At 42.2% G+C, this 13,382-nt stretch overlaps 1 protein-coding gene across 2 annotated transcripts in view; it reads right to left on the bottom strand.

Moving 5' to 3' along the window:
- LOC117391650 (transcription factor 4-like) overlaps nt 1-11,412 on the bottom strand; it is a 49,706-nt gene extending 38,294 nt beyond the window's left edge. For both annotated transcript variants that reach the window (XM_033989510.2, XM_055231803.1), the window contains exon 1: nt 11,121-11,412. In XM_033989510.2, coding sequence (XP_033845401.1) covers nt 11,121-11,189 — 69 coding nt within the window. In that variant the 5' untranslated portion in view covers nt 11,190-11,412. The remainder of the gene's footprint in view (nt 1-11,120) is intronic.
- Nucleotides 11,413-13,382: the final 1,970 nt, after the last annotated feature.

The following is a 13,382-nucleotide window of genomic DNA, read 5'->3' as shown; positions in this document are numbered from 1 at the left end:
TCACCGCCTGGTGGTGAGTTGGATCCGCTGGCAGAGGAGGAAGACCTGGCAAGCCCAAGCTATTGTGAGGGTTTGCTGAGAATGTCTGGTGGAGCCCTCTGTCAGGGCGGTCTTCAACTCGCACCTTCGGGATCCCAGATCCCGGGGGAGGCTGGAGACATGGATTCCGAGTGAAGAAGGAGTCCTATCAAGCGTTGTTGGCTTGTGGGACTCCAGAGGCAGCTGATGAGTATCTGCGGGCCAAGCATGTCTCGGCTCATGGTGTCGCGAGGATGGGAGGAGTTCGGGGAGGCCATGGAGGAGGACTATCGGACAGCCTCAAAGAAATTCTGGCAAACCGTTTGACGCTTCAGGAGGGGAAGCAGTGCTTCACCAACACTGTTTACAGTATGAATCTAGACCTGCTGACTTCTACTGGGGATGTTGTTGGGCGGTGGAAGGAATAATTTGAGGACCTCCTCAATCCCACTGTCACGTCTTCCGAGGAGGAAGCAGAGACTGGGGACCTGGAGGCGGACTCATCCATCACCCTGAGGTGGTTGGCAAGCTCCTTGGTGGCAAGGCCCCAGGGGTGGACAAGATCTGGCCCGAGTACCTTAAGACTCTGGATGTTGTGGGGTTGTCTTGGCTGACACACCTCTGCAACATCAAGTGGCAGTCAGGGCGGTACCTCTGGATTGGCAGATCTGGGTGGTGGTCCGTCTGTATAAGAAGGGGTACCGGAAAGGGTGTTACAATTACAGGGGAATCACACTCCTTAGTCTTCCCAATAAGGTCTATTCCAGGGTACTGGAGATGAGAATCCATCCGATAGTTGAACCTCGAATTCCAGAGGAGCAGTGCGGTTTTCGTTCTGGTCGTGGAACACTGGACCAACTCTACATTCTCCATTGAGTGCTTCAGGGCTCATGGGAGTTTGTTCAACCAGTCCACATGTGCTTTGTGGATCTGGAGAAGGCATTTGACCGTGTGCCATGTGGCGTCCTTTGGGGGTTGCTCTGGGCGTATTGGGTCGCTAAGGCTCTTTGTTAAGGTCTGTTTGGTCCCTGTATGACCAAAGCAGGAGCTGTGTTCGCATTGCCAGCAGTAAGTCAGATCTGTTCCCAGTGCATGTTGGACTCCACCGGGGCTGCACTTTGCCACCGGCCCATTGTTGGCCGTTCAATGTCAGAATCCCGCTTGTTTTTTTAAGACTTCACCTACATGCTCTTTCTCACCTCTTTGGCTCATTCTCTCGGTCTTATGCTGCCAGGCTGTAGGTCTTTGAAAAGGTTGACTCCCATGGCTGGGCTGCTGCTGCTGCTTCGTCAGAACACTCAGGATAAATATTTCATCTGGGAGAAGAAATAAGAGGCTGAAGCACAGTCAGGGGCCAAAGGGGGTCTGGTTTGGAAACCACAGGATCTCATCACTGCTGTTTGCGGATGATGTTATCCTAATGGCTTCTGCAGCAGGCACTGGGGCAGCCGAGTGGCTGGGATGAGAATCAGCTCCTCCAAGGCCATGGTTCTCGACCGGAAAAAGGTGGCTTGCCCTCTTCAGGTGGGTTGGGAGTCTCTGCCTGAAGTGGAGGAGTTCAAGTATCTCAGGGTCTTGTTCGTGAGTGAAGGACGGATGGAGCGTGAGATTGACAGGCATATCCATGCAGTGTCCACAGTGATGTGGTCGATGTATCAGACCATTGTGGTGAAGAAGGAGCTGAGTCAAAAGGCAAAGCTCTCATTCCTACCCTCACCTATGGTCATGAGCTCTGGGTAATGACCGAAAGCACAAGATCACAGATACAGGAGGCCGAAATGGGCTTCCTCCACAGGGTGACTCCCTTAGAGATAGGATGAGGAGCTTGGTCACACAGGAGGAGCTCGGAATAGAGCCACTGCTCCTACACGTCGAGCGGAGCCATCTGAGATGGCTCGGGCACCTGTTCAGGATGTCTCCTGGGCGCCTGCCGAGGAAGGTGTTCCGGGTATGTCCCAAAGAAGACCCAGGACACGCTGGAGGGACTATGTCTGTCGGCTGGACTGAGGTCCCACCGGAGGAGCTGGAGGACGTGTACGGGGTGAGGGAAATCTGGGAGTCCCTGCTTAGACTGCTGCCCCCGCTACCCAGCTCCTGATAAGCGGAAGAAAATGGATGGATGGTTGTATTAGAGACAGTGATTGGCTAAAACAGACTGACTGTTAAGGTAACCAATCAGAAGCAGCATTACACTTTCCTAACATTTCATTGGTTTAGTGCTGACACATGACGCTTGCTGTTTTCAACCTACATGAAGAAATATGTAGCATATGACTGGATTTTATGGATACACAGTTATTAACCACTTCTTTATGATTGCAGCACAAACAGACGACTACAGCGGGAGTGAAACGTGCTTTTGGAGTTTAGAGATTCCTAAAAAGACGTCAGTAAGGCAAGGCAAGGCAAGTTTATTTGTATAGCACAATTCGTAAACAAAGTAATTCAAAGTGCTTTACAGAATAAGAAAGACATTAAAATCACACAAATTAAAACATAAATAATCACAAATAATCATCATAAAATTAACATTAAAACAGAAGAGCGCAGAATAAAAACCTTTCAGTCGTATGCACAGCTAAACAGAGCTGTTTTACACATTGTCAAAGTAGAGGCCTGTCTCACATCTTCAGGAAGATTGTTCCAGGTTTTAGCTGCATAAAACTTAAACGCTGATTCCCCATGTTTAGTCCTGACTCTGGGCACCAGCAGGAGGCCAGTCCCTGAAGTCCTCAGAGTGTGAGATGGTTCATACGGCGCTAATATGTCGGACATGTACTTTGGTGCTAGGCCATGGAGAGACTTATACACAAGCAGAGCTGCTTTAAAGTCTATTCTTTGAGCTACAGGAAGCCAGTGCAGAGACCTGAGCACAGGACTTATGTGCTCGTACTTGCTGGTTCTAGTCAGGACGCAAGCAGCAGCGTTCTGGATGTACTGCAGCTGTGTTAAGGCTCGTTTGGAGAGGCCAGTGAGCAGACTGTCACAGTAGTCTAACCTACTGGAGACAAATGCATGGATAAGTCTCTCTAAGTCTGGCTTTGACAGTATACCTTTGATTTTTGCAATGTTTTTTAGGTGGTAAAAAGCTGCAGATGTTACTGATTTGATGTGGCAAATCAGTAACAGGACAGTTATTTGCTCTGTGTTCTTGTTAGGCCTTTTAAGATAAATACACACGTGGACAAAATTGTTGGTAAAGAAAAATTCACACAGAAATGGTCACAGAAATAACTTAAATCTGACAAAAGTAATAATAAATAAAAATTCTATGAACTTTAACCAATGAAAGTCAGACATTGCTTTTAAACCAAAAGAATTATTAAATAAATAAACTCATGAAACAGGACTGGAAAAAAATAATGGTATCCTTAACTTAATATTTTGTTGCACAACCTTTTGAGGCAATCACTGCAATCAAACAATTCCTGTATCTGTCAATCAGACTTCTGCACCTCTCAGCAGGTATTTTGGCCCACTCCTCATGAGCAAACTGCTCCAGTTGTCTCAGATTTGAAGGGTGCCTTTTCCAGACGGCATGTTTCAGCTCCTTCCAAAGATGCTCAATAGGATTTAGGTCCTGGCTCATAGAAGGCCTCTTTAGAATAGTCCAATAGTCCCATGGATCTTAAATTTCTGAATAATATGTGCAACTGTAGTCACATGAGCATCAAGCTGCTTGTAGATGGTCTTATAGCCTTTACCTTTAACAAGCTTGTCTATGATATGATTTTCTCTGGTCCATGTTGAGTGTGGTACACACCATGTCACCAAACAGCACAGTGACGACCTGTAGCCCTATATACAGTGAAGCAAATAAGTATTTGAACACTCTGTGATTTTTTGAAGTTCTCCCACAGAAATCATGGAGGGGTCTGAAATTTTCATCTTAGGTGCATGTCCACTGTGAGAGACATAATCAAAAAAATCTGGAAATCACATTGTATGATTTTTGAAATAATTTATTTGTATGCTACTGCTGCAAATCAATGTTAATATTTGGTACAGTAGCCTTTGTTTACAATTACAGAGGTCAAAGGTTTCCTGTAGTTTTTCACCAGGTTTGCACACACCGCAGGAGGGATTTTGGCCCACTCCTCCACACAGATCTTCTCTAGATCAGTCAGGTTTCTGGTCTGTCGCTGAGAGTTTGAGTTCCCTCCAAAGATTTTCTATTGGTTCTATCCAGAACCTTGATATGCTTCTTACGGAGCCACTCCTTGGTTATCCTGGCTGTGTGCTTTGTTTCATTGTCATGTTGGAAGACCCAGCCACGACCCATCTTCAATGCTCTAACCGAGGGAAGGAGGTTGTTCCCCAAAATCTCGTAATACATGGCCCCGGTCATCCTCTCCTTAATACAGTGCAGTCGTCCTGTCCCATGTGCAGAAAAACACCCCTAAAGCACGATGCTAACACCCCGATGCTTCACAGTAGGGATGGTGTTCTTTGGATGGTTCTCATCATTCTTCTTCCTCCAAACACGGCGAGTGGAATTGCAACCAACATGTTCTATTTTGGTCTCATCTGAACACATGACTTTCTCCCGTGACTCCTCTGGATCGTCCAAATGGTCATTGGTCAAACTTAAGACGGGCCTGGACATGTGCTGGTTTAAGCAGGGGAACCTTCCGTGCCATGCATGATTTTAAACCATGACGTCTTAGTGTATTACTAACAGTAACCTTGGAAACGGTGGTCCCAGCTCTTTTCAGGTCATTGACCAGCTCCTCCCGTGTAGTTCTGGGTTGATTCCTCACCTTTCTTAGGATCACTGAGACCCCACGAGGTGAGATCTTGCATGGAGCCCCAGTTTGAGGGAGATTGACAGCTTCTTCCATTTTCTAATAATTGCTCCAACAGTGGATCTTTTTTCACCAAGCTACTTGGCAATTGTCCCGTAGCCCTTTCCAGCCTTGTGGAGGTCTACAATTTTGTCTCTTGTGCATTTTGACAGTTCTTTGGTCTTGGCCATGTCAGTAGTTGAAGTCTTACTGATTGTATGGGGTGGACAGGTGTCTTTATGCAGCTAACGACCTCAAACAGGAGCTTCTAATTTAGGATAATAAGTGGAGTGGAGGTGGACTTTTTAAAGGTGGACTAACAGGTCTTTGAGGTTCAGAATTCTAGCTGATAGACAGGTGTTCAAATACTTATTTGCAGCAGTAACATACAAATACATTATTTTTTTTAAAAATCATACAATGTGATTTTTCCAGATTTTTTTTTAGATTATGTGTCTCACAGTGGACATGCACCTAAAATGAAAATTTCAAAGCCCTCCGTGATTTCTAAGTGGGAGAAATTGCAAAATCACAGGGTGTTTAAATACTTATTGGCCCACTGATTACAAGACTGTAGACACCTGTGATGCTGATTAGTGGACACACCTTGGATTAACATATCCCTTTGGTCACATTATTTTCAGTGTTTTCTAAGGGTACCGTCATTTTTGTCCAGGCCTGTTTCATGATTTTTTTTTTTTAAGTACCTTTGTTGAAGCATGGCTGAAAAGCAATATCTGACTTTCATCGATTAAATCTATGACTAATTATAGATACAAACTACAGTGTTGAGTTCTGTTATTTATTTGTTGCTGCTCATATTTTTTTTAACTATATTGTTTATTTAAATTGTTTTGGGGGATAATTCTGCTTCATGGTTTGGTTTCAGTATTATCATTTGTCATCTATACTTCCTTCAGCAATATATCGCACTTGAATTTGAATTTTCGTGACAGGCCTAGTTGTCATGACTGTATAGTTGTGAATATTTTGGTGTTTTGGATGAGAATAGTTTGTAACACTGGGTCTGGGTGTATTTGCTGATTTGCAGGACAAAGAAGACTGAATGTAGCTTGTTTTACTTGATAAAAGCAGCTGGGTTGTCTTTTTGGTAATTGAATGGTAACTTTATCTGGTAAATAGTTACTTTCAACGCAGGTACCTAGAACTAATTACTTAGGATCTTTCCTGTCACTACAGGCTGTAGTCAAATACACATATGATTGATGCCTAGTTACACACTAATTAATTAGACAAAATAATCCCTAAAACACGTAACCCAATTAATCTCAATCTCATATGTCAAACGTTTATCAGTCCCCTGGCTCAGACAACACGTTAATTTTAGTCACAACAATCTTCTTATTGAAACAAACACTCATACCATTTTCAACAGGTTAATCTCTTCAACAAAGATTGGGAAAAAAAACTTTGATTTTCAATCAAGTAAGTTACTTACACTTAGATTCCTGAAGTCCACCTAAGCACCAGATCCAGTTACTGTTGACATCTGCTGATTCTCAGATTTTTCTGACAGTGTAAATGCAGCCAGTCAGATTATCTGGAGCAGTACATTAGAGATTACAGGATTAGACACACACACTCATGTTGGGTTTTCATGCTTCTTGGAGACATTACATTTGCACATTTAAATTTATTTCCCAGAGACTGATCCAAACTTTGACCATAGTTACTAATTCTTTAACCAAAACCAAGTCCATAATCTTTTTTTAACACATATCTGAACTTTAAACAATGTTTTTGATCTAATAATAAAGGCAAGTCCCCATTAACTGAGTGCATACAGATTTTAAAATCCCCCACATTGTGGGGACTACTGCCTACACACACTTGTTCAATAGGCGTGAACTACTCCGGCCATCAGGATCACATAATCCTGATGTGCACAGTATGGGATGTATAACATAGCCTTCCAGAGCAGTTTATCTACAACACCAAAGCGTTAAACATATTGGGGTTTACCATCACAAAACCATTAGCACACTGCAGCACCAGGCACTAGGCCTCAGCTCAGCTCTCCAGAACACCATCAGTACACAGCAGCACCATACACCATACACCAGACACCAGGCCTCAGCTCAGAACTTGAGAACACCATCAGCACACAGCAGCATCAGACATCAGACTTCAGCACAGAGTTCCACCAGAACACCATAAGTACACAGCAGCACCAGATACCAGACAAGAGGCCTCGGCTCAGAGCTCTACCAGAACAGGCACTAGGCCTCAGCTCAGAGCTCAGGAACACCATCAGTACACAGCAGCACCAGGCACTAGGCCTCAGCTCAAAGTTCATTATTACAAACACAACACAAAACATTAGTACTACTGGAATAGTGTTAGTAGTCTTCTGGTAGTTCTTATCTAGATAATTTCTTTAAAAAAACAAAAAAACAAAAAATAGGAAAGTTGTATTTTTGTCCTGTCTATACAATTTTATGTAACAATATCTGCTCAAATTAGTATCTAGTAGTTTTGATTGACAGTATGAACACTGTACTGTATCATTACTTTTGATAACCGTACTAGAACTGTTGGACTATCTGTTCAGTTTGTATGCCAATTAAGTTTAATAGGAAAGCTATAGAACAAAGCAAAAATAAATAAATCAATTAAAATGTATGAGAAAAGTAGAAAAGAAAAAAAGTGAATATTTATACTTTTAAAATCATTGCTATACATTAAGTTGATCCTGTTTTGTTTGTTTGCAAACAGCTGCAGCCTAACATTCACAGACCCTTCATTACAACAGAGCTGTGGAGAAAAAAACCCACTGATAAACATTTCTGTAACTCTGCCAGGGCAAATCATAAGCCATTCAAATATAACACTTCTGCTTACTACGGTACTTAGAATAACATGCACCAATGCCATGGGACAGACGTGAGACTGGAAGTGAGTGCACAAGCAGAAGGCACAAATACAGCCAAGAAAGAAAAATGTAGGCCTGTCATGATACTGAGTTATTGTTCAATATATAAAGATAAAACAATATATTCTTGGGGTCAACATTTATCGTTTGTACTTTTTCTTTTCACTACTTGGGAATTTGTGGTTATTTTTTACCTATATGATATTATTTAAGCCATAAAATGTTGAATTTATAACATCTAAGAGTCATCATAGATACAAACTAAGTACTATAGTGTGTCTTTCTGATGTTCATTTATTGCAGCTTATAATTTTTTAACAATATTGTAACTTTAGAGTAGTTTTTGTGGAATAAATCTACCCTTGGGTTTTTGTGTCAATGGCATACATTTGTTTCATTATTATCGTTCATCGATAGCAATAAACTGCAATAAATTGCACTTCAAAATTGGTTATCGTGACAGCACTATGTATGTGTGGACAATTATAATAATTTATTTTTCATTACAAGGGGAGTATTACGTTTCACTTGGATATATAATTATTTTCTTAACCGAGGTGAATGTCACCAAATTTTTACTTGAATAAGAAAAAAATCTATGAAATCTACAGAGGTGTGACATTGTGGTTGTGTCATGTGCTGTAGGTCTGGGTGGGTCTGTGTGTTATGGTCGTATGTGTTATGATGGCAGTGCTTGGTGGGTGGAGGGAATGGGGTTTTATTGGCACTGCATCAAGACTTAAGACTCAAGAGAATCCTGTGCCAGAACCAGAACAAAGCCACACGGAGACAGGCCCCACGGCACCCAGAACTGACAATCAATCACAGCCAGCTCACAAGATCACATGACCTCCACGCTGACATCCACCGGTAATGACAGGCTGGACCAGTGGTCAATGCTTAACAATTTAAAAAGTACATTATTTTTAATTAGATCATTAATAAATCAATGTTTCAATTGGCTAAGAATTAGCGCAAAAGTCTATCTGAATACACGATGCTGTCTTTGAACTTTGTTCTATACAGCATTATTCCAACAGTGCTAAAAAAGTAAAATTTACATGGAAATAGAAGAAAAGAAAGAAATCTCTTAATAATGATAATAATTATTAAATCCTATTTTTGAAATGTTTGTAGTGTTCAATATGAACTATTGCATGAAAAGTAAATTGTAAGTTTCTGATCAATTTTTGTTCTCTTTTTGATTTTCTCACAGTGTTCTACCTTGTTCAATATGTTCAATTTTCAAATTTTAGGCCTCTTTAAAAAAACAACAAAAAAATCCTCAATAGAATCTCATAGACAGTATATTTTCTTCCCTAAAGTGGAAATATGACCCACAATCCTTCTCCATTTGAGAGCTACGGAAAAATTACTTGTTGTATTCAAACATCAAAGAGCAGGAGGCAAGCAGCAGAGGAAGCAGAGGAGGAGGAGGAGGAGGAGAGGAATACCAGAAGAGGAGCAGAGCAGGAGCAGAGGAAGGACCAAAGCAGGATAAGAGCAAGGACTGGTGAGGACAGGAGCAGAAGAGGAGATGGAGCAGAAGAGGACACGAAGCAGAAGAGGAGCCGTTGAGGAGCAGGAGCAAAGCAGGAGTGGAGGAAGAGCTGTTAAAGATTGGAGCAGAGCAAGAGAGGGACTAAAGCAGAACCAGAGGAGGAGCAGAGGAAAACAAGAGGAGGAGCCAAGCAGCGCAGGAGCAGAGCAAGAGCTCAGGAGGAGCAGGAGTAAAAGAGAAGCAGAGGAGGACCAAAGCAGCAAAAAAGAAGCAGAGGAGAACCAAAGCAGGAGCACAAGAGGAGCAAAGGAGGACCAAAGCAGGAGCAGTAGAGGAGCAGAGCAGGAGAGAGGCGGACACATTTGTTTGAATATTTATATTGGTGAATATGTATTTACATGTCCTATTTAAACAGTATAGCCGAGCAGAAACACATTTCCAGAGAGCAATGCTTCTCAAATTATCTTGGGATGTACATTTATTTGGATTGTCATTTTTGTCCTGCTTAAGCAGGTTTAGTCATCCTGTTTAGCCCTGCTTTAGTCTGAGGAAAAGCTACTAATTTTATTGTAACACATTATGACTAGAAAAAAAATAAATAAATTGTCTGCTCTGGATCTAGGCAAAGTGGTGGGATTTACACACGTGTGTGTGTGTGTGTGTGTGCGCGCGCGCAATGAGAGCACACACGTAAGCGACTTCTCCGTAGGCCTTCACTGAATGTAAGACCTTTTAATAAAGCCTACACGTGGCACACATTGGTCCGGAGAAGCAGGTGCTAAGCGCGTGTTAAAACGCCTTTATTCTGTGTATCATTTAATAATAATACAAAAACAAACAAAAAAACGCATCGGTCATTTCTGTGTCAAACCATGACAGGCCTTGGCTTGTTACCGCAGCCGCCAAATGTTTACGGGAATAAAAAGAGCCGACTATGAACTAGAAAATATCATTTGGATCATGCTTTGTATTCGTATCCTTGAATTTAATTAAAATAAGGACGCAAACGCGTGTTGGACTGATTATCAACTGCAGTAAACACCCAGAAAGTGAACGGAAAATAAATGAAATAGCAAAGGGGAAAAAATATAGTCTTTATATAGGCCTATATATAGACTATATAGACTTATACATAATATATAAATATATAGTATATATATAGGCCTATACAGGTAAAGGTCCCCTGGGGGGGGGAGTCCGCTCACTGCTCACACGCACGCGCGCACACACACTCTTCTGTCACCGACATCGCGATGTGACAAATATCACGACACAGGACACAGAATCTTGAGGATTCTGCAGGCTGATACTCACTGGAAAATAGGACGCGCGCATGGGCCAAAGCAGCTGAAACAAGGCCTCGGGTTTGGATAAACAGCTCAACGCAACAGCAACAAACTAAAACAGCGCAATAATGAGCCCATTATTCACAAGGTCGAATATAGAAAGAAATATCGGCTTATCTAAACTAAACATATTTACCATTTTCATTTCATTGATTAAAAAGTGGGACAATGGTACAGGTGGTGAAATGTATGCTGCATGTGCAGTACATATCCAAAATGCAATATATGAGACACGCCATCAAAAATGAAATAGTTATTATTTTACAAAGTAATTATCGGCCCTGGTGAAAACAGAAAAATAATCCTCAATAATTCCATCCTCGCAATGAATAAGATTGGCTCTTTAATAAACCAGTCCCGCGCTGATGAGGCTCATTTTGAAGGTGGGCTGCACGCGTGCTATTCCATTGTGAACTTTGACCCTGAGCTCGCGCCTCTTTTGAACAGCTGCCTGGAACCTGAAGACGCACTGAGCCCGTGTCACCTCAGTGCGAGCTGCGTACGGACGCACCAGCGCAGATTTGATCAAAATACTTTACAAAACATAAACACTGCGAAGCAGGCGCACAATCACTCACCGCCTTCCCGTTGTAGTAGTACATGAGAGAGCTGCTGGTCATTCCCGGGATGGTGTACGCGCAGTACATGTTTCCTATTGGTGCCAAGCCAGAGTGCTGCCCGGCTCCTCTTCGCTCTTTCCCGCTCTCCCGTCGGGATCTTTCCACGGCACACTGCCCCTTTCCCTCGACTTCTCCCTCCTCTCTTCCGTCCGTTCCTTGATTTTGATCCTATTCGAATTGAGTCAAGACTCCGTAGCTGCGGTGGGACTGTGCGCTTCAGCTCAGTTCCGTCAGTCGCATGTTCCCGTATGACCGAGCGAAGGCACGCGTTATGCAAATAGAGCCGGAGCCCCTCCCTCCGCGCACTCAGCCGGAGACACAACTGTCAGCGGCTTGAGCTTGGAGCAGAGCTCGGGCTGCAGAGCGCGGGCTGCACTCCACTCACTGCGCGCTGTGGACTCAGCTTTGTGTTCATCATGTTCTAGTTTGATTTTGTCAAAATATCGGAATTCGAACATGTGCATTTCTCTATGGGGCAGTAATCAGTAAACTTAATAGCAATAATAATAATAATAATAATAATAATAATAATAAGAAGAAGAAGTATTATTATTATTATTATTATTATTATTATTATTATTATTATTATTATTATTATTATTATTATTATTATTATTATTATTATTATTACTTTCTTGCAGCTTCGCTTGTGGCCACTAGAGGAGTTGATCGATACGCATTCCACGGTGATGTGAGGCCGGGGTTTGATTAAAGCAGATGTCAACAGGAAGTAAGGCTGGGAGCGTGCACAAGAACCCGAGCGCGCGCATGTGTGTGGTAAGCGCACCTTCTGCCCGTGCACGAGGGCCCAGGCGCGCGCACGTGTGTGATAAGTGCACCATCTGTCTGCGCGCTGGCTCACAGCTCTGGCTCAGACCCAGCTTTGTCCCGCACACTCACGGCTGCACTCCGTCCCGACAGCAGACAGCCCCCACCGACAAAAAAAACACATAGTTTCACTTTCATCATTTGTGAAATTACTTAGAATAATTAAGCTTCCTGAAAAACGTCAAATGAGTTCCTTCTATCGTCTGGCAAAAATATGCAAATAACGTAAAAGCTTTGAATCATCCTTATTTCTCACTCAACAAGTTCACAGTATCTTTCTCAAAATGTTTGGTGGTTTTTCAAAAAAGTCAAATCACGGGGAAATCACCATAAGGGCTGCTTTGCATTTTTAATTAAGGAACTAACATGTGAATATATTTGCATGTGATTGAGCCACAGATGAAACCATGCATACATAATCCACACACACGCAGGTCTGACTGCAGTGTGGGGACCAGTACACGTCAGTCTGAGGAAGTGGCGCAGAAGTTCAGAATAACCATTAGAACAATATTCTCTTCATATTGCGGTATACTGTTTAAAGGCCCATTAGGATTTGTCACTAGCCTTGTGAATGTAGTTGCAGCAAAATAAATAAAGGGTTAAAATACTAAGTATGAAGAAGAACAATTTTTGAAAAAAAAAAAAACAGGTAATAATAAAATTAAGCAGTTTTTGTTTTGTATAAAACAATAATCAAAGTCACACCAGCTAAATAAATGTGAAAAACAAATGTACATTAATAATTCCAAATAATTACATTTCTTGGGGAAAACCCTCGTTTGTTCCTGAGTGTGTCTGTTCACCTGTTAAACCTTGTGGTCTGGCTGCAGATCTGAGTGCGTTTAAGTCCTGAGCCTTGACTTACAGGCTGCTCCATTCTTTACACATACTGTCACATCCTTAAAAGACAAGTGCACTTGCTGGTCTGTAAGCGGACGGTTTGAATTGTGTTCAGACATTTGTACAGAGATTTGAAGTTGAGTCAGTGCCATCTGACACAAAATGGCGGCCTGAGTACAGCGGTGAGTCTACATGCAGCAAAACCAGGAAAACATGCACAAGATAAAAATATGGTTTGGTCAGACGGGGTGGACAGTCAGAGACGTGTGTGTGCTCCAAATCCTCTTTATTTACTCCATTAAGTTACAGACATTTTTCCACATTATCTTTGCTTTTATATTGTTTTGTTTCAGGTTTTCATGAGTATTTTGAACAGTAATCTTGTAATAATGCTTTACAACATTAGCTTTAGTTAGCCTATTTTATCCAGGCTCATATTGCAGGGGGCTCTGTTTTGTGCACACTCCATACTGACATGGGAGGAAGAGTGTTAAACAAAGATAATCACTCATATTTATTTGAGAGTTACTATAAACACCTCAGTGAAAA

The sequence above is a fragment of the Periophthalmus magnuspinnatus genome, chromosome 23 (assembly GCF_009829125.3).
Source record: "Periophthalmus magnuspinnatus isolate fPerMag1 chromosome 23, fPerMag1.2.pri, whole genome shotgun sequence".
Classification (NCBI taxonomy): domain Eukaryota; kingdom Metazoa; phylum Chordata; class Actinopteri; order Gobiiformes; family Gobiidae; genus Periophthalmus; species Periophthalmus magnuspinnatus.
Note: the sequence above shows the minus strand (reverse complement) of the source record. Positions and strands in the feature narration are given on the sequence as shown.